Genomic DNA, 22,492 nt, shown 5'->3' on the forward strand with positions numbered 1-22,492 from the left:
CTGGGTCTATGTTTTCTATGCTAACGCATGCACGTTACAGGCAGGCCCTCAAAAGGTAGACAGTGGGAGTGGATAGAGAGGGCTATAGATGTAAAGAAGTCACTCATAGAGGTCACAGTGACCACAGGAGTGGAGGTGGAAGGATACACTCAAATAGCCAATAAAATTAGAAGAGAGATGGATACTCTGCTGGGTTGAGTCAAGAAGTGAATGACGATGACTCAAGCCAACGGCTGGTTGGAGAAAGCTGCTGATTGAAAGTGGCGGCCCTAAAGCCCACCTAGGTGTACTGTAAGCAATAGGACTGTTTCAGAACTGGGCTGTCAAAACTCAGACCTGAAAGAGCCTGTCGTTATCCATGGAGGACACATGCTCAGAGAAGAGAGGTGACAAGCAAAGAGGAGGAAGTGTGTAGGATATAATTTATTGATTAACTCAACAGACTAATGTAGATTAGACAGGCTGGGTCGCCATGTCTCAAGCCAACGGTCCCCGGGTACACCTAGGTGTGGATGGTCCTAGGGTTCACCAGCGTTCTCGACCATTCACCTTGTAAGAGTGGCAAAGTTAGGCTTCCTCTGGGGGCATACTAGCTAAACTCCAGCTGAAAAGACAGCACTAGGCATCAATGTGCCCTATTTTTTTTTTATGGCGCCTTACTGTATGATTGGCACAGGCCTCGTCCCATTGAGCAGCCCTCGGCTGTTCCTGGAGGGACCCTAGTCCTGCACCTCACTGATGGAGATCCTCTGTGGCCGTCGGGGCTCTGCTCTCAACGGGGAGGCACCTACGGTAATGAGGAGGCCTCTTGCCGGAAGCCAACAAGGATCTCTGCCTGCAGGTTCCAGGGAGCATCACTGAGTGATCTCTGCTGCTAAGTGAAGAAGTGGTGTCAGACTGGTGGGCACAAGTGAGATTACTGTGCAAAAAAAGGAACTGCAATACAACTGTCTGTCTTTAGCACAAAAACTCTGGATTTCCAGGGAAAACGCTGACATCATGATCATTAAAGCTGAACCAGCTCTGCTGCAGGTAAGAAACATATGTCTATAGCTCCAAATAGGTCTACAAACAATGAGGGGGGTTCTCTCTCTAATTTGCCCCAGAGGGTACATCAGAGGCAGCTGCCGCAAATGTCAAGGGGAGGCAGGGGGATGAAGAGAAAGCAAAAAAAAAATTAAAAAAAAAAAAAACATAAAACACTGTTTTCGTCACCGCCGCTGCCCCCTCCTGCCGCCTCACTCCTCTCCTGCATTCAATGGGACACCAGCACAGGCTCCCCAGCAATCCTGGTGCTGCTTTCATGCTAAACCTAGCTTGAAAGCAGGATTGGTCTGAGCAGCTTGGACTGCTGCTCAGACACTACCCTGGGGTCTGTGCATTTTCTCCAGCCCGGCTGTTCAACACAGCAGGGTTGGCGAAAGCTAAGTGCGCATGTGTGTTTGGCCGGCCTGAGTTGGCTGTCCAAAGACACATGCACACTTAGGTGCCCTCTCTCCTCCTCCTCCTCCCCCTACTCGTGGCCCAGCCCCGCTCCTCTCTTCACACACTGGCTGAGCCAGCAGATGAAAAATAAAGCAATAGTAGGGTATCCTTTTATATTTCATCTGCTAGCTCTTAGCCATGGGGGCGACGCTCCTCCACCATTGCGGAGGAGCCGTCCCTGGTGTATATCCACTCAGCTAGTGGTGAGCCAACGTGATAGACTCAATGAGCTGGTTCCATGCAGTCTTTATAAAAGTATAGCAGTGGTAAGTGCACCCAGCAGACCACATCACAAAGCAGGATGTCTTCAATCACGTACCTTAAAGGTGGGGAACTGTGGACTATTTTGCAACAGTTACTGTAACAATCAAAGAACGCACTACGTTTGCAAACAAGCTTTTCTGTACATGAAAACAAAAAACTGGAAAAAAAACTTCGTTCTCTTAGCATCCAGGAGAAGCGATGTTTGCAGGCAAAGGTCTGAAGCAAAGCTTTTTAAAAAAATCTTTAAATGCGCCACTACTATACAGTGGGGGGTCCAGTGCCCAGATGTGTAATATGGAATGAGCGTAGGCCAGTAGTCAGCTGTCATTTTAGGTGCCAAGGACACAATGGTTCAACTAATATGCAAACTCTGTCAATCCTACGAGCTGATTGGTCCTCAGTGGTGATAACCTTAAAATGGAGTTATATGAGTATCTCTGCTGTGTGGCAGACTGATATTCCTCTCAGTCCTGATGAAGAGAGAGACGATGTGGAACACATCTCTATTCATAAACAATACCAATTATAAATACCATGGGAATTTAACCAAGATCACACGGGATTAATACAGGGTGCTGGGAATACGGGAGTTTTTCTGTTCTAGAGCACATCCCAATTCCGCATCACATTATATTATTACACCCGAAATTGTGAATGGTGTTGGGCTTTGATCTAATAAAATCGCATGTCAACAACAACCACATGATTTATTTTCGATGTTTATTAAGTGATACATCCATCCATCTATCCATCAATGCCTGTGCAAACTGCTAAAAGAGATTCATTCTAGGGACAATTGATCTGTAATAAGAGACGAACAGATCAGTTGTGTTACAAATAGAACACATGACTGCGTAAAAGAGGGTAGTACAATGTTGGATCGTGGAGGGCAGATCCATTCCAGGTATCCGAAGAACCACTTCGTATGTAAATGATTCTCAATTTCGTAGTATATTAATGTATCTTGTGGCATTGCTATGCCATCCATCGACCAACATAGGCCAACTCTAGCAAAGATCACTTTTATCTAAGTTTCTTCATCTTCTTCTCCTCTGCTCTCTACTACAAACCACCACCATCACCACCACAAAAGGTCTTGTATGACAGCAGAACATGCACAGGCTACAAGGAGAGCATCTCCTTTCAATGATCTGATACAACAATCAAGAATCCAATGGTGTAACCCAGTGTTCTATCTCAGGCCAACAACAAAGCAGATGTAATGAGGCATTGTTGGGAGAGAGATTGCGAAGGCCACTTTGGACAAACATCTTCAGCCAAGACGTCACCGAGACTGGATCATTTTTTTATGTGGGTCGAACACATAACGTTTAAACCAGAGGTTGATCAGGACGGGTTGTGTTTCGGCCTTGACCTCCTCCTCCTTGTTGGTGCCAGTGGAGGTGGTTGTGTCTCCCTTTCCCGCCTTCGATTTCTTCTTAGATGAGGGAGTGAGACGCTGTTTGGTATCTGCCTGCAGTCCATCTGAAAGACACATCATGAAAAACAAGATTATTAAAAATAATAAAGAGAATTTCACATGCAATGCTGGGGGCGTTGGCAGTTTTTACAATCAGCGCGACTCAAAGTCACGTGCCACCTAACCTAGTACACACACAAGAGAGCTGTTGGCAATACTGAGGCTGCCTCATCAAGATCATTCCACCAGGTTTCTATTAAGCAAGTTGAAAAACATCAAGTGTGGGAACTCTTGGCCACTCCAATATAACCATCCCCATAGACAAAACATGAAAGCATTCCTGTATCCTCTGAATAAAGGAAGACACTATTTCCACACAAAGCTCTACTAAGAAACACATCCATTAAATTGTTCCCCTTTTTCACCCCAGGAACCAGGCAGACACATGTATTTGGCCAGGCTGACTACCTTGCGTATATTCCAGTACCTTGCTTGCATCTCACATACCTTCAATCGTTGACTTTTGAACCTCCCTAAACAGTTTCTTAGGGCCATGATCCTACCTTTGTTAATTTTTCAGACATAAAGCATCCCATACAACCTTGTATTTCCTGCGGTGTGGGCAAAAACTGGGAGGTGGTGGAGCAGCTGCTGTTTTATCTGGGACACCTCGGCTAAGATGAGCTACATGGTGGCTAAAATGATGTTCAACCACCCCTTTTTCCATACTGCAGTGTTTTATAATAGTCACTAACTTATTGAAGTTGGTTGGGTGGTGATTTATTGTAATTCACAGGTGCTCTCCTTCATTTGTAAGTCCCTGGTTGAAACGTCCTTGTCAACTCCAAGCCATTATCTTACAGTTGCTGATAAAGTGTACTCAACTACCTCATAGTTTGCCTCACACACCTTGAGGCACCTCATTGAAACGCTTATAGCTTTCTTCGATGGTTAGCCTACCAACCAAGACTTGACGATTCACAAAAAGAGCTCTGTTGTGGACTCCACCAGTGCTAGGTACCTGTCATCCTGTTCAGCAGTGTACCGGCAACTCTAAGAAGCATGCCAATGGCTGATTCGCCCCAGAATATATGAAGGCAATAAGGAAAAAGAGGTCTGTGGAGCAAATCTGGAGAAGACAACGCAACCATGTGCTCGACTCCTCTACAAGACTGTCAACTCATGATCCATGTCAAAGAGCCGGCAGCATAGCAGTTATGGTACTCAGTGGCCTTCCACCAGGAAGGACCTTTGTGATTCTTAAAGAATTATGACCCTCTACATTCACTGACTCCTGAGGCACTGCTTGTCAACACTTATACAGTTCCCTCTTAAACCTCTTAGAGAAAATTGAAAACCCACATAAACATTGATTCTGCCAACACTTTTGGAGAAGACAATATCAGAACTGTTGGTAATTCTTCTCTTCCAATACAAAGCTTTTTTACATCGATGAACACCATTTTTTTATGACAATCATGTGCGAGAGTAAGTAACCTGTAGAGAACTACTGCCTATATGTTCAAATCCTTGAACACTTCTCTGGTGGTAGAAACAAATCTTAGGGAGATTATTTACCACTCAGATAGAAGTGATCTCAACATCCTTCAAGATGGAGACTCCAACATGATCATTAAAATGCCACGGGCAGATGCCAATAGTTACTGAACTATTGCCTAACAAAGGCATTTTTGGGAAACAACTTCAGGTGTCTGCAGACTCAAATGAGAACCTACATTGACCCCATGCAAGTGTTTTCTTCACTTTAGGACACAGATGGCTCACCTTAATAAAGTGACTGCGCAACGTGCAAGAACCGTTGATGAAGTTCGCTACAAGGACATAGTGGGCCTGATTCACAAAGGTAACTGACACTTTTGAGTAAGGTTACACTTCTAAACATATTTAATTTAATTTAATGTAACATTATTTCGTATAAGGTTTTATTGTAAGGTCTACCTCCATTATTTTCTACGGGAGAGTGTTGCAGAACCAGTGGATGGCCATGTATAGTGCTGGACTTACTACGTTTTTTTAGTAACTTACGCTTGGAGTTTGTAAATACCAAAACATAGTAAACTTACACAGAGGTGTAAACTTACTCAAAAGAGTAAGTTACCTTTGAGAATCTGGCCCATTGCTCTTACATATTCGTTGTGGATAAGGTGAAAGTCTGACTAGATGTAAATACTGAGCTTCAAGATGCTCAGCAGTGACAAAGAGCTTGGCAAAATACAAAAGAAGAATAAAAAAAGGGAAACTAAAGATGCTTGCAGGAAAGTATCCTCCAACTTCAAGCATCAGACGCTTTGGTAGCATCACCATGAAAACAACCACATCACAAACTTAACCTCTTTCTCGGAAGCAAGCGAAGTGCAAATGAAGAGCAGGCTGAGGCCAGAGGGCACATGGGTGTGGCAGACAAAAGGAAAGACATGCTGTCAGGGCGGTGGAAGTTCAACAAGAGGATTAACTCAGCAAAATTGTCATTTTATTTCACCATCTTTCTCTCATCTACCCTTTAAAGTTTATTTTATTTACTGGTTTGTTTTATTTTAGGAATAACACGTAACTGACACCTAGCTTCAAGGAGCAGAGAGCACGTTCAAGAGAACATTTACACTGTGACATCATAAGGGGATGTTCACACAGCAGAATGGCGTCTTGTGTGAGCACAGCCTGGTTCACACTGGGGCACGTGGGAGTAAGGAGGGAACATTTCATGCAGACACTGCATCGACAGACTTTAATGTTTTTTACACAACACATATTTCAATTTTCCAGTATCTTCAGTGTGAAACACAGGGAGGTGATTTTGCCCAAGATCACACAATGTTTTTGCCAAGTGTTGTATGCGGTTTTTGTAACCCACTCCTGCTGATTCCAGGGGAACTAACTAAAGACCACATCTACTCCTTCTCCAAAGTCATGTGATATAATGTATTTTTACAAGGGGGAACGAGGCTTTGCTGCATCGGGATTCTACAGGCAGCAGCCTAATAGCATTACTATAATTGGTCTCAAGAGGGCGCCATATTGCAACAAGTAGCTCCAACAAAGCCTTGTAGCTACACTAGCAGGAACGCCTCAATGGCAAAATGCCATTTTGTCTGTGGCTCCAAAAAATCCTGGAGTGGAGCTGAAGTAAGCCATGCCACCCAAGGGCCACTGCAGCCTGGTAGTGTTGAATGATGGCACTAGAGCCCCTCCCCCCTACTTGTACAAGTAGGTGTTTGTCTTCTCTTTCACAACCTAGACATGGCTCCCTCAGTAAGGTCTATGCGTTCCATGGGCAACAATGATAAACGCCGACTACATGATTGGGCAACATTACCTAGCGGCCTCATTACGCCGCCTATGACACTGAACCCATCTGCAGTTGTAGTTTACCATTATTTTTGTGAAATGGTGAAAAGAATAGCCAGCGGGCCTGATAGGGAGCCGGATGCCTGAAAGGGACTCACTGGCCTTTGGAAACTGCCATCATCCTCGCTAGCTGTCAAAGACAAACTCCACCACATACCACAATCTAGACATCTTAGGCTGCTTCTTGTGAACCTGTGGCCCCTTGTAAACATTTATCAGCCTAAACCTAGTCTGGTGTTAGTTGGACATTTAATCCTGTTGAGTGCAGGAGTAAAGCCATTGCACAGAGGAATTGATCATTAACCTTGAACCACAAAAACTGGTGCAGAGGAAGTGCTTTCTACACATATTTGTTCTTCTTGATATAAAAAAAAAGCATCACTTGCACGACATTGCCATTCTCACGTGTGCATGGACATATTTGTGAATTCACAATTGTTTTCCAGAGTACACTTAGCAAACTTTGTGAATTGTGAAAAAAAAAAAAAACTAAAATCAATATCTAACTGGCAGGGAAAATCTCTGGCGGAAGAGTTATTAAAAAAAAAAAACCTGATCTCTCCATCATCCTGGACAGCAAGTTATCTATGCAGCCTGCTTTCACTACCTATGCATGCTCAGCAAGATCTTCGCGTGGTTCCTTATCAACACCAGAAGGACCATCACTCGGGCCCTCGTCACCAGCAGGCTGTACTACGGAAACACTCTACGTAGTAACCACTGCACGCCTCCTGAGGAGTCTACAGACAATACAAAACTCAGTGGCAAGACACATCCTCGACCTCCCCAGATGGACTCACAACACCGCGCACCTGAAGGAACTACACTGGCTCCCGATTCAGAAGCAATGGCAGTTCAAGATGATAAACTCTACACATGCAAAGACCTGCACAACAAAGGACCAGCATACATCACCAAATGAATGACCTTCCACCAACCAACCAGACACCTGTGATCCATCTCCCTCTTCCTCGCAGACAATCCTCACGGATGATTTGCTGCACTTTATAAATCCTGATTCATTGAGTGATCTTGATTTTTTGCATAGCATTGTGTAGCGTTAGCCGTAATGCAAACAAGCAAAGTGGTACCCCTGTACTCCAGAAAGGTAGTAAATGAAAGCCATAACAGGGGTACAGGGAGACCCCGGTGCCACTCCTCACACCACCCTCACCCATTATTCACACATTCTCCCACTGTTTTTCTCCCCACATAGCTCCTAGAGTTAGCGGCTGAGACGACAACTGCACCCACTGCAGGGATCTGGGTTTGCCCTCATGGTCTCAGGTTCGAATCCCAGAAGATCGGCTCAGCATCCTTCAGAGACCGACACGCTCGATGCCAACACGCATCTGTTGATAGTACCAAGAGGCCTGCTGTGGCGAACGTGTGCGCTACAAATGCAGTTGCACGAGTACAGCACTTTGTTTCGTTCCAGCTAGTTTTGCACTATATAAATACAAATGCATGCACCATTCACATTTACGCTCTCTGGCACCTCATGAAATAAAATAAATAAATAAAGCAGACGGGCCCTGGTTTACCACTGGCGGCTCCATTTCACTTCCACGAGTAGCCGCGCCGGGGCACATCTGCACTTTCCTCCTCCAGAAGAGATAAAGGTCACAGACGCCTTCAGGAAGAGTGAGATACTGCTCCTTAAAGCCTAATTTCCATCCTGCCTCTTCTGTATCGAGGCAGAGTGGATGCCAGGGGGGTGAAGGGGCTCACGCAGATTCAGGTATGTGGAACCTGCGGTGTCGCATAACCTTATCTCGGACACCCAATCGCTGGCGAGGCCTCAGACTGGGACCAGAGAGGCCTTCACCCGTCACTGGCTGACACAGGCCCGAGATGTTACTCTGAGCTGGAGACAGCGGGTCTACCCGGGCAGGTGACCGCGGCCATTCCAGAGGTGTCATGGCCGCTTGGGGGGGAGCCGGGAGGAGCAGCGTGATACGCTCAGGCAGACATCCCATCACTGGGATGGACAGCCCACTGTGCACCGCATAAATAAACAGGGGCACTGAATTATGCGATTTGGCGGCCGCGGAGATTTTCTCCTAATTACAGATTTCCACAGAATCCTATCACACAATGTGCCACATTATGCCGCATAATTTGCCTTTTCTTGCCACATAATTTATTCAACTCTGCAGCATAATTTGGCCCTCTACTGCCACAAAATTCCCAGTGGCCCTGTAAATAAGGCAAATCATGCAAACTAGACTGGAAACCAAAATCAGTTTTGGCAAAAACATTGAAACCCAGCCCCCCCCGGGTGTTAGGCCTTGGGGACATGCCTGGGACACGGTAACCCATCCTACTCTGAAAACAGCCCCATAGCTGACAGGGCAGCTAATGAGCAAAGAGGACTTTGTATAGCCAGCACCACTAGAATTATGTGGCAGTGTAGGTCCAAATTATGCCTTAAAGTCAACAAAAAAATGCAGCAAGGAAATGGTAATCATGCAGCGTAACCCAGAATATTTTGTGGCAGTATTACTTATAGTTATTTTGTTATTTTTACAGGTTAACTGCTGTCTGGACAAAGGATTCACCTCATCACTACCACTTTATATGGGGGAGGGGCAGCAACAGGGAGAGATATTGGGGGGGATAGTGGGAAAGTGGGGCGGAGCAAGAGGAAGTTGGCAAGCTGGAGGGAGTAAGAGTGTAGGGCAGAGGTCTCCAAACTTTTTAATGCCGCGCCCCCCCCAGCTGAAAAATAAAAATCATTGGGCCCCCTCCTCAGAATTTTTCAGAATTATTGTATAAAGATGGCAATGTTTAAATATGTCTAGACCTATTTAAACATTGCAGTTAAGCACTGTTACCTTTTTAAAGATGCAATAACATGCTTCTGCTTAAAACAAAGGTCTGTTATCTGTGTAATGCTTCTTTTGGCCAGAGCCTGGCGCCCCCCCCTGCGGTCACTTGAGGACCCCCTAGGGGGGCCCGCCCCCCAGTTTGAAGACCTCTGGTGTAGGGGGTCTGAGAAGGTTGGGGGAAGGGGCAGCAACAGGGAGGAAAGGGGATGGAGGGGGCAGCAACCGGGAGGGGATGGAATGGGATAGGATGGGATAGAGGGGGCAGAAACAGGGAGGGAATGGGATGGAGGTGACAGCAACATGGAGAGTGGTGGCAGCAACAGGGCTGGGGTGGGAGGGAGGTGGCAGCAACTGAGCTCGGGTGGGAGAGAGGTGGCAGTAAAACTGAGCTGGGGTGGGAGAGAGGTGGCAGTAACTGAGCTGGGGTGGGAGGGAGGTGGCAGTAACCGAGCTCGGGTGGGAGAGAGGTGGCAGTAACTGAGCTGGGGTGGGAGGGAGGTGGCAGTAACTGAGCTGGGGTGGGAGGGAGGTAGCATGGGAGAGAGGTGGCAGGAACTGAGTTGGGGTGGGAGGGAGGTGGCAGCAACTGAGCTGGGGTGGGAGGGAGGTGGCAACAACTGAGTTGGGGTGGGAGAGAGGTGGCAGCAACTGGGATGGGGTGTCCGGAGGGGGCAGCAACGGAGAGCTGAGTGGGTTAGACGGGGAAGCAGAACTCAGAGAAGAAATACAGAAGTAAGAAAGCAATGCAGGGGAAGCGTGTGAGTGCAACACTGATAGGGGCGGAAGAGAAGCACATAGATGAGAGAGACCAACTTGGAGCTCCGGCGAGGGGGAGAGAGAAATTCACAAAGAAGACGGCTGGAAAACATATGCACTCTCATGGAGTGCTTAGCCAAAAAACAAAAAGCGTAGTGCCCAAAAAGTAAGCAGGGGGCGTACAAAAGTAAAGAGGCTCTGCTTCTCGGGAGGGACAAACATGAGAAGAGGAAGGAAAGTCCCCCACAAGCTAACGAATAAAAAGCTAGCAAATGTATCTATTGATTCTACTGCTAAATGGCAAACATCATTAAATGCAATATAATCTGTTTCTTAAAAATAAAAAAAAAGCTAGCAAATGACAGTGACAAGAACATCAACCAGTGGTAGTCAATGAGTGGGCTCTAAGCCACTGTGAGCTAACAATAGGTCTTTTTGGCACCAGACGACTTGCTCTCTCTGACAGGCGAGACCTAAAAAACAGAATGACATTTCCTTAAATAGTTTCCAACATTATGCTATGCAGATTTGTAGAGTGCTTATCACCCGGGAGGGTATCCTGGGCTGAGCAGGTGAGAGTCTAACCAAACCTATGTCCTAGTGGAACTACTTGAGAAGTCAGGTCTTCAGCTTCTTGTGGAATTCAAGAAATGGGGAGGAGGCTCTTTGGTGTAGTGGCAGGTCATTTCACGCTTTAGGAGCAATGTACAAAAAGGCTTGACTTCTGGATCTGGTTTTCCGTATGTGTGGAATATGTGCAAGTTGCAATACCGAAGAGTGGAGGTGTCTGGAAGCTTTGTGAAGGCAGATGCAATTGTTGAGGTATGCTGGACCATTGTTATGCAGTGCCTTGAAAGTATGGGTGAGGAGTCTGACTTGTGCTTTCTTGTGTATGAGGAACCTTTGAGCTCCTTCAGGTGTGGTGTAATGTGACTGCGGCATGGGAGGTTGAGAGTGGTTCGGGCCACCGAGTTCTAAATGGTATGCAGCCTTCTGGTGACCTTTTAGTTGAACACAGTATAGAGCAGAGGTCTTCAAACTGGGGGGCGGGCCCCCCTTGGGGGGCCTCAAGTGATCCCAGGGGGGGCGCCAAACTCTGGCCAAAAGAAATATTATACAGATAACATGCCTTTGTTTCAAGCAGAAGCATGTTATTGCAGTTATAAAAAGGTAACGGTACCTAACTGCAATGTTTAAATAGGTTTATACCTATTTAAACATTGCCATCTTTCTAAAATAATTGTGAAAAATTCTGAGGGGGGGCCCAATGATTTTTATTTTTCAACTGGGGGGGCGCAGCTTTAAAAAGTTTGAAGACCAATAGAGGGTGTAGCCGTAGACCAGCATGCTTGCAACGAGGAAGTGTGTGACGGTCTTCCGGGTGCTGACTGGTAGCCATTTGAAAATCTTCCTTGTCATCTTCAGGATATAGAAGCATGAGGTGGTGATGGCATTGACTTGAGTGGTGATGTTGAGTTTGCGATCAGAGATACTCCGGAGGTACTTGGCATGGTTGGTGGAAGTAGGTGTATGGCCTACCTCCTTTGGCTACAATGTGAGTCCCATTGTAAAGTGTCCTTCTCAAGATCACAATTTCGATCTTGTCAGTGTTCAGCTTCAGACAGTTGGTCTTCATCCAGTGCAAATTCAGTTATGCAGGCACTGGACTTGATACAGGTATTGGGCGTCTTTTCCGTGAGGGAGAGAATGAGGTGTGCATCGTCGCGCAGGAGAGGACGATGACGTCGTGAGAGCAGAGGATGTTGGATAGAGGGCTCATGTATTTGTTGAAAAGGGTTGGGCTCAGGGAGGATCCTGTGGAACTCCACAGATGAGATCACTGGCATCTGAGGTGCCAGGCTGACTGACTGGGTCTTTCCAGTCAGAAAGGAGCAGATCCATTGGAGCACAAGTCCTTAGATTCCAATGTTGTGTAGGCGCTGGATGAGGATTAGGTTGGAGACCTTGTCAAAGGCTAAGGAAAGATCCGGGAGGATAAGAGGTCCCATGTATCCTCCGTCCAGAGTCATGCAGATTTCATCCGTAGCGGCAATGAAGATAGTAGTTAGATCTGAAGCTGGACCGAGTGGTGTCAAGAAGTTGGTGGTGAGGTATTTGGTGAGGCCCAAGTTGATTTTCTCTAAGACCTTGGCTGGGAACAGTAGAAGGGAGATTGGTCTGTAGTTGGCGGGCTTTGAAGTGTCCGCGGAGTTTCTTCAGCAATGGGATGGCAGCTGCATTTTCCAAGAGTCTTGGAAGGACACATAAGAAGTGGAGGCATTCAGGATAGGTTTGAGCATGGGACTGATCGGTTGTAGTCCTCTGGAGTAGACGTGGTGAGGTCAAGGGTCCAATGACGTTCCTGAGGGGATGGACTTCATAATGACAGAAGCTTCTTCTGGGGTGGTGGGTCATGTGGTTAGCACTGGTTCTTTGGATAAGATCAGAAAGCATTTGGCAAGGTCAGTCACGTCTAGTTGTGGGTTGAAGTTATTCTACATTGCAGTGACTTTGTGGCTGAGGAATAGAGAGAGATTGTTGCACAGGTCCTGAGAGGAGGGGATCAAGTTGGAGGCAGCTGCTGGTGAGGTGAAATCCTTCACGATGGTGAAAATGGCTGTTTCTGTTAGTACTGGCATCAAAGTGGTCCAACAGTATGTTTAGTGGTCTGTATCATTTGGTGGTAGCAGGGAGGGGAGGATTTCTAAATACAGCTATTTGCATTGTCCTGGCCCATTCTTCATTTGCGTTTCAGTTGTTTGCAGTAGCATCGCCTCAGTCCGATGTCCTCGGTACGTGAAAAACGCTAACGTTGTACTGGAGTACTCAAACCCACCAAGTATCCGCGCACGAGTGTACATTTATCAGTAAAATATATTTGGATAAATAATAACTGCAACTTCATTTACTTCCACAACACAATATTATCATATTTAAGTAACATCAAAATTAGCAAAAAATAAAGAATAATAAACACAGATAAACTTTTTGCAAATAAACACAACAAACCCGAGAGCCATCGTTTCAATTGTATTTGTATAATTTGATCTTTTGATGAGAAATGCGCAGAGTTTGCATCAGACACATAGAGAACCTAGAAGTGGAAGGGCAGAGAGAGGTGGGAGTTAAAGCAACTGTTTACAAGTTTTACTGATCTGGCATGCACGCCTCATTACACACAAGCAGCGCACTTCAGAGAAAAACGTAAACATTTTGCTACCGAGAAGCTTTGAAGCAGAAAGGGTTTTAAACAAGTGAGGTTTTGTGCCGGCTTGGAGGTGTGTGGATGGGCAGGGGCTGGATGGAGAGACTCGAGGATGCTGCTGTGTGAGAGCAGTGACCTGTCTGGATGTCACAGTCTGCATCCCCCGAGACATCGGGGGACCAGGAGGGGTGGGTCAGATCTTGCGCCCATGATGGCCCAGCCTCAATCAGGTGTTATTCGCCTCCTGCATGTTTAAGTGGCGACATCAGATCCAGGAGCCCAGGCTGTGTGGACCAGCCCTGACTGACGGGTCCACGGATCGCTTCTCTGCCGGTGCCAGGGGGTCTGTGAGCTGGAGATGCCGAGAGATACCAAGGAACAGGCCGAGGCCAGATCCACGCTCCGGCTACCTCCGCGGGGTCCTCACGTTACACCGAGCATACTTCACCTGTCGTCAGGCTGAGGGAGGAGGGAAACGGATCTCTCGCCAGAGGAGCCCTCGGGCCGGTAATAGCCCCAGTGACTGACATCTTGAGATGATGCTGTGGTCTGAGGCGCCATCCGTGGGGCAAACCTTGAGGGGGCGGCCCAGCTGCAGAGAGGGAGGCTGCCGGGGTCACTAGGGTGGAACTGATGTGCCTACGTGTGTCTCGCGCTGCTGGATACATATTTAAGTGTGCCATCCTACAAGGGGCGGCACGGTTAGTCTGGACACCGTTACACAGGCTTCCCCAAGGAGGGCAGTGGTTTGCGCCCTACTAAAAATGATAGTTACCTAAGGACTTCGCCATTTCATGGATTGTGTGGAGGCTTGGGTTCCACTCCCTTATCTGCCACTCGACTAACCTGTGTGATCCTGGGCGAATCACCTTACCCCTATGTACCTTACTTCACTTTTCTGCATGCTTCAAAGCAGATGTGTGTGTGCCATGCAGGTGATGAATATAAATCTCGAAAGGACCAAATCAGTCCTTCACCCTTCCAAGGTTGATAAAAAGGTGAAATAAAGACTTGGATTTAAAAAAAAATGCAAAAGTGCTACAGCGGGACAAAACGTGTCATGAAAGCACTATATGAAAAACGTGTCACCTTCCCTTTAGAAAGGAACTTAAAGCCAATCTTCTTCACAAGGCCTATGATTGGCCACATCTAACTAGCTACCTGCTTCTAGTGCAAAGAGTCCCATGGGGTGTTTGTGCGCTCTGCAAACAAACCTTTACCTGAACATATCTCATTGTCATGGAAGGCACTGCTGAATCTCTACACTCTGTGCTCATGCAGAATATCTCCCATGACGCCCCTGGGTAGGCATGTTTAAAATGGCAAGATCTCAATGAACCAATTCAAAACAGAAGTCACCATAGGTCTCTTACAAAAGGAGCCGCGTAACAAAGCTCTGAGCACGGAGTGGTTTGAGGCAGGTGAGGTGAGACGGCAGACCCCATAAAATGACAATCCAACCAACAGACCCATCAAGAACCCCGAAGAGGATCACAGACCACTACCAACAAGAGCCAAGACACAGGGCCAAGTGCACTGAGAGGGGCTCTCATAGGTTTCAATTCATCTAAGTGCCTGGGAAGGCGGACGTGCCATCATACAGCCAAAGACACCCAACAGCATTGGGGGTCGACCCCCTTCCCACCTTCAGAGCATCAAGAGCCTCCTCTTTGTTACTTGGCTGGTAGGGAAAGGGCCAGCAGTGGGACAGCACACTGCGTCTCAGAGTCCTGCTTCCTTTCTGTCCACAAACTCTCATCGTGGTACCTAAGACTAGGGGCAGCAAAGGCAAGTCGGTAGCAGCTGTAACGAAACAGGAGGGGGCCTCCCTGCAAAGGAACGGAGCCCCCCCCCTCACCGCTCACTCAGGCCAGGTGCTGCAGGGGCCCCTGGAGCTCGGGGCCCCCCCGCACCGTGGAGGCTGCAGGGGCCTTTGTTACACCAGTGCACACAGTACACGAGACAACTTGCCTCATAATTCAATCATAACATTGCCATCAGGGCGGGGCAGGAAATTCTGACTATTAATAAATGTCTCATTGCAATGATATAATTTGATGCACCATGGTGAAACTCTTCTGTGTGGTAACGAAATAACATTTTAAATATTTTTAATACACTCTATCATATTACAGCATGACATTGGTTGCACAATTTACATGCCAAATATTTTCAGGGCTTGGCTTGTGCACAGGCTCTTAGAGCCACCCTTGGCTCGGCTCTCCCTGTTAATTTGTTGCCTCACTCGCCTCTAATCATTCCTCTCTGCATGGACGACATTTAGTGGTTGTCAGGGGGGTCGCAGTTGTGACCCCTGGCTTACGATTCCTGGTCTCAGAGGTGGCAAAATTCAGTGCCTGAAACACAGGGCAGCAGATGTTGGTTGAAGCTCCACTTTCCTGGTTTTCTGTCAATTTTTACAACACAAATAGTGAATAATGTTATTCAGTATTAGTATAATAAAAAACATGGAGTACAACTAGCGGGAATATGACATTATCTGGAAGGTGAGGTAAGTAAAAATGCTTTTAAATGTATGTTGTGTGTGGGCTTGTGGGGAGAGTGTATTTATGTGAGAGAGAGAGTGTGAATGTGTGTGTATGTGTAAGCATGTGTGTGAGAGTCACAGTAAAGGTTAAATGGTGCGTGATGTCACTTCCGCTACCCCTGGCAGTTTGGTGAATTGACGCCCATGCCTTTCTGCTGCCCTATCCCCTTCAACTCCCCCTGCCACCACCACCCCCCATCCCCTCTCCCCCAGGTAAGGTATGGGGGTGAGGCTGCAAAACTCCCAAAGGGCTGCTGAACAAGTCCAGGTTGTCCAACCTCCCACCTCCTTACAGAAGCTCTTTAAAACCTGTGTTTTAAACGCAGAAAGGTAATTCAGCACATCTTTCTTAAACCCCGCCCCTTCACAGATGTCTAAAGGGGAGCACAGTGCACGTCTGTCAGAAAGTGAAACAGTGGTGTCTGGATTACATTCCAGAGTGTAGTGTTCACAAGCGCCCACCAGTGTCGTAACAAAGTACCCTGAGGGAGCCCCCTCCGGCATGCACCCGGTCAGGGGCCTGCCTATGGTGCACAGTATACTATGCTGAGGGGACCTCCTTGAGATTGCCCCACCCCAACAATGCAAGGGCTGCGGGGGCCGTTGTTACGCCACCAGATCACAATGAATGGTCTATCTGCTTGATACTGAAAAAGCAAATCCTTTCTTTGTTTGGTGGTATTCGAAAAATGAACTTAAAGAACAGTAAATCACAGGTTAAGGCTGCAGGATTTACTGTGCAGAGCCTTTTTTCGAGGTCCCATAACTTTCAGCATTTTCAATAATAAAAACACACCTTCTTACGAAAAACAGTCTCGGTTGGACACGTTTTCGTCTTGCCCTCCCAGAAGGCAGCGATATGTTTATTGTGACATTGATCAATACCTCCCCTGACACATCCCCATCCTTATCTGAAATTGTGCGAGGTTAATCATAGTCACAGAAATTATATACCATAGTTGATTTTTTTTTTATAATAACAAACTACATTTAAAAAAGGAAGCATTTCAACTGTATTTCTAGTTTCATAAATAACAAAATTAAATGCATAAGCTTCAACCACATTTAGTAACAATTATATGCAAGTACAAATATTAGTGAGGGTGAATAATTTTTAGATGATTCTTTAGAAATTAATATACATAAATTACTTAAATTTAAAATATTTTGTTCTATAATACACCCTTAACATCAAAAGTTATTGTGCTGTAACATTTTATTTTATTAATTAAAGACTAACAATAAATATCTGAAACTAATTTACATGTAAATTACACACTGACATATTTTACATACAAAATAGACTTTACTACATTCCTTCGTTATAATTTCCATTATTTTCCCGTTTGTGTGCATCGGGAGTTTATTTTTCCTATCACAAAATTTAGACATCCGAGTTGCTATATTTGACGACTTACCTCACAGATCTGAACAGCAAATGTAAGTGAGTGAATGTCTGATCAGAGATGAGCATTGCCAGGGGCTTGGAAGCATCCTGGGAGACAGGCGGGACATCTTCAATGCACTCTTTGTGGAGATCTCAAGAAGACCTTGAGAGGATCTAAAATGCAGTTTCAAGTCCTCCTCTGTGGGTGCGGAAGTTCCCTCTGGTGCCAGGCTTACAAAACGATTAAAATGGGACGATTTTTATTTTAGATTTAAAATCAATTAACTTACTTGTACCGTGTGGAATCAATTTGGTTAGCATGACAATGTACTTCAAGCCAAACCAAAGAAAATGCTTAGTGAAAGGGGGTGCCAGATATGCTGCTACTCTAAGTAACTTACAACTTGCCAGCCCGAAGGCCATAGTGCCCTCCCTCTATGCTCAGATTAGGTCTGGCTGCTCTTTTAATATTGATGTGTGTCGCGTCTTCATGATGCTCTGCCTTACTTAGAATGACGTCTATTTCAACACTGTTAACTTAGCATTTGTGGCCTTCACACTGAAGAAGGCTCTATTATGGGGCTAGCTATCCGTCGTGGAGCATTTGCAGTAGCCCGGGGCCCCAGTGGTGTAACATAACTTGAGGGGGCTTCCCTGTACAGTACATGGAGGGCCTCCCTCCCCCACTCCTTGGACTGAGTCAGGAGTTATAAGGCTAGGGGTCCACCGCTTGTGCCGGCTGTGCTGAGGGGGCCCCATGGAGCTCGGGGATATCTGCACGGGGGGGTAATGTTACGCCACTGTCGTGCCCAGGAATGTGAAGCTAGTTATGTATGCCATTCAATACTCAACCATGATACTCGGGGCCCATTATCCTCGCTTGCATTAGGGCCCTTGGAACCTACATCCCTGACCGTACACCCAGAGACCCCAAGCTTCAAAAAGTCACACACTCTCCATCAATCTGTCCTGGGCTCTGTTCCCAAAGTTCTATCCATGTACCCCTTGATCTTGGAATGGAATCTGCCCTTGTCAAAGGAAGCACTTAAACTGTCCTGTTTAAAGGGCCATCGGGTGAATGACATCGCTGTAGGTCTCAAAACTCAAACTGACCTCATCAGGCAAAGCAACATTCAAAAATGCCTATTGTTGGTGACTGTTTGAAGAGAACCCTTCTTTTCTGTAAGAAGCTGCTTGTGTGGGGCTTTAACTGGCTATTTACCTTCATTGCCTTGCAACTTGGTCATCAAGCAATGCCTTCTCTGTACGATCCCATAGGGCAGGTGCCTCGATTACATATTTACGAATGTCAAAGACGTCAGTAAATGGAAAGCAGGTCATGGTTGGTTTCAAAAGCAAAATAAAGAGCAGAGGGGTTCCTGTCCGTGAGGGCACATGCAGGCTGCACGGGGAGAAATAGTTACAGGTCCCCTACAAGGAAAAGCTTTTAGCTTTTATATAAAATGTACAGACCTTAACAGGGTAAGACTTTGTACAGAACGTATGCCCTATATGCCCGCTGCCTGGGAGTGTACAGCGGACAGAGACTTTATGAAGCTGGAGGCAGTGGTGCAGCGGGGCGTGGTGGGTGATGTGTATGCCCGCTGCCTGGGAGCGTATAGCGGATAGAGACTTTAGGAAGCTGGAGGCAGTGGTGCAGTGGGGTGTGGCGGGTGCTGTGTATGCCCGCTGCCTGGGAGCGTACAGCGGATAGAGACTTTATGAAGCTGGAGGCAGCGGGGTGTGGTGGGTGCTGTGTATGCCCGCTGCCTGGGAGCGTACAGCGGATAGAGACTTTATGAAGCTGGAGGCAGTGGTGCAGCAGGGTGTGGTGGGTGCTGTGTATGCCCGCTGCCTGGGAGCGTACAGCGGATAGAGACTTTATGAAGCTGGAGGCAGTGGTGCAGCGGGGTGTGGTGGGTGCTGTGTATGCCTGCTGCCTGGGAGCGTACAGCGGATAGAGACTTTATGAAGCTGGAGGCAGCGGGGTGTGGTGGGTGCTGTGTATGCCCGCTGCCTGGGAGCGTACAGCGGATAGAGACTTTATGAAGCTGGAGGCAGCGGGGTGTGGTGGGTGCTGTGTATGCCCGCTGCCTGGGAGCGTACAGCGGATAGAGACTTTATGAAGCTGGAGGCAGCGGGGTGTGGTGGGTGCTGTGTATGCCCGCTGCCTGGGAGCGTACAGCGGATAGAGACTTTATGAAGCTGGAGGCAGTGGTGCAGCAGGGTGTGGCGGGTGCTGTGTATGCCCGCTGCCTGGGAGCGTACAGCGGATAGAGACTTTATGAAGCTAGAAGCAGCGGGTGTGGCGGGTGCTGTGTATGCCCGCTGCCTGGGAGCGCACAGCGGATAGAGACTTTATGAAGCTGGAGGCAGTGGTGCAGCAGGGTGTGGCGGGTGCTGTGTATGCCCGCTGCCTGGGAACGTACAGCGGATAGAGACTTTATGAAGCTGGAGGCAGTGGTGCAGTGGGGTGTGGCGGGTGCTGTGTATGCCCGCTGCCTGGGAGCGTACAGCGGATAGAGACTTTATGAAGCTGGCGGCAGCGGGGTGTGGTGGGTGCTGTGTATGCCTGCTGCCTGGGAGCGTACAGCGGATAGAGACTTTATGAAGCTGGAGGCAGTGGGGTGTGGCGGGTGCTGTGTATGCCCGCTGCCTGGGAGCGTACAGCAGATAGAGACTTTATGAAGCTGGAAGCAGCTGGGTGTGGCGGGTGCTGTGTATGCCCGCTGCCTGGGAGCGCACAGCGGATAGAGACTTTATGAAGCTGGAGGCAGTGGTGCAGCGGGGTGTGGCGGGTGCTGTGTATGCCCGCTGCCTGGGAGCGGATAGAGACTTTAAGAAGCTGGAGGCAGCGGGGTGTGGTGGGTGCTGTGTATGCCCGCTGCCAGGAAGCGTACACCGGATAGAGACTTTATGAAGCTGGAGGCAGCGGGGTGTGGCGGGTGCTGTGTATGCCTGGTGCCTGGGAGCGTACAGCGGATAGAGACTTTATGAAGCTGGAGGCAGCGGGGTGTGGTGGGTGCTGTGTATGCCCGCTGCCAGGAAGCGTACAGCGGATAGAGACTTTATGAAGCTGGAGGCAGCGGGGTGTGGCGGGTGCTGTGCATGCCCGCTGCCTGGGAGCGTACAGCAGATAGAGACTTTATGAAGCTGGAAGCAGCTGGGTGTGGCGGGTGCTGTGTATGCCCACTGCCTGGGAGCGTACAGCGGATAGAGACTTTATGAAGCTGGAGGCAGTGGTGCAGCGGGATGTGGCGGTGCTGTGTATGCCCGCTGCCTGGGAGCGTACAGCGGATAGAGACTTTATGAAGCTGGAGGCAGCGGGGTGTGGTGGGTGCTGTGTATGCCCGCTGCCTGGGAGCGTACAGCAGAAAGAGACTTTATGAAGCTGGAGGCAGCGGGGTGTGGTGGGTGCTGTGTATGCCCGCTGCCTGTGAGCGTACAGCAGAAAGAGACTTTATGAAGCTGGAGGCAGCAGGGTGTGGCGGGTGCTGTGTATGCCCGCTGCCTGTGAGCGTACAGCGGATAGAGACTTTATGAAGCTGGAGGCAGCGGGGTGTGGTGGGTGCTTGTGTAGGTTGTTCCTGGAAGAGGGGTGCAACAGCAGAAGGTCTTTTGGTTAGTAGAGGCCAGTGCGGGAGCGGCTAGGAAGGGGGTTCTCTAGCTAGGCCAGCAGGTTTATGATCCTGTAGGCCTTGTAGGTGGTACAGATGGATTTTGGTTGGGTGCAGACTGGGGGACATTCCTGGGCTCTGCAGTGGGGGTCATGCTTCATAGCCCACACTACGACGTACCCTGAAGAGTTACTTGCTCCTGTAAGATGGATTACAATGAGACACACTTGAGATCCTTCAGCCTCTGGTGTATCTCTCAGAAACCCCCCATGGCTTCCTGAATAGTAGCCTTCATGGGCCCACTGACTTCCCTCGCTGTACACCAAGTGCATCTAATTTCCTTCATGTTGTTTACTCTTTGTGCATTTATGGCAAAACTGTGGATCACCTAAGTTTTCTTTCCCAACTGAAACTTCCCTTCAACCTTTAAAATTGTCTTCCATCGTTCCAGTAGTGCGGGATTTCATTTACGCCACCTGCGTCCCTCCACCACTTCGATGCCCCTGTGCCTGTGAGATGGCGTAACAAGTAGAGTGCCCTCTGATGATATCTGCAGGGTCTTGAGTTTGTACCCTACCAAAGCAAACCAGCTTTCCATCCTAATGAGGTTGGTAAATTGAGTACAATTCAAACTATTAATAGCTTTCGCTGTTAGTTAAAGTACTTACAAAGTCAAAAACTGTGGTGTTAAGCAGGATGAAATCAAGTTATTATTACATGGTGGTGTAACTGATACTGCTTTAGAGGTTATTTTAAATGCGCTGCTCCCTTCCCCTACACTTTGTACAAGTCCCTATGCACAGTGCTGTGCTCTTGTGCCTGTTTCAGAACCATAGGCTACTGCATCAATACAAAACGCAAGGCTGGGCAGAAGCTGAAGTGATTAAACCGAATGGTTTATCAAGCCCTTGGGTCTAACAGGTGGCCAAACCCAGCTTTCAACCAACCCACATTTACATTTTGAGGAACAAGAAGCAAGCTCCCATGTCCAAGAACTAACAGTAGAGATCTTCAGCACTGGACACTGCCAGTATCAGAAAACCAATCAAGATACTCAAAATCTGCTTCCAGCAGTGTTTATATTTTGTTCTATATAGAACGAATGGTTATCCATCCTCAGGTGATAAATAAAAAGTGTTGGATAATGGGAGCAGTGGCTGCCTCAAAATGGCGTCCTGTGGCGGCCATTTTGTGACATTAGTGCCACAACGCAGCACGTGGCAGCGGCAGAGCTAGCGGATCACAGGAGTCGGGTCGCAGGGCGCAGCGGGGAGCTGAGATCATCGAAGGGTGCCCCCGGCCCTCCTCCTGCGCCCATGCCTATGCTCCTATGCACGCCAAGGCCAGATCAGATAGCTTTCTGGTCAGTGGCGGGACAGAGTGGCAAGGCCAGCACAGTAGCCGTTTTGATTCGAGAAGCCAACCAAGGTGAAGTGTGGGTCAAAGACAGCATTTACAAAACTCGCACGTCACTCTGGGCCCAACCCTTTCATGTATGCACAAAGTCACGAAAGCCCTAAGTGCCCCCCCCCCCCCAGCTGCAAGGCCAGGCCGTTCTGCGAGCTGGCTTTCACTGCCAGCAATCAGCAAAGAATGCACGAAAACAATCCCAC

General features: G+C 47.9%; 1 protein-coding gene across 1 annotated transcript in view; it reads right to left on the reverse strand.

The window, feature by feature from the left end:
- Positions 1-2,452: 2,452 nt before the first annotated feature.
- Positions 2,453-22,492, reverse strand: part of EEFSEC (eukaryotic elongation factor, selenocysteine-tRNA specific) — a 573,771-nt gene continuing 553,731 nt past the window's right edge. The window contains exon 7 of the mRNA XM_069206246.1: positions 2,453-3,234. Within this exon, the coding sequence (XP_069062347.1) occupies positions 3,035-3,234 (200 nt within the window). The 3' untranslated portion in view covers positions 2,453-3,034. The remainder of the gene's footprint in view (positions 3,235-22,492) is intronic.

The sequence above is a fragment of the Pleurodeles waltl genome, chromosome 9 (assembly GCF_031143425.1).
Source record: "Pleurodeles waltl isolate 20211129_DDA chromosome 9, aPleWal1.hap1.20221129, whole genome shotgun sequence".
Taxonomy (NCBI): Eukaryota; Metazoa; Chordata; class Amphibia; order Caudata; family Salamandridae; genus Pleurodeles; species Pleurodeles waltl.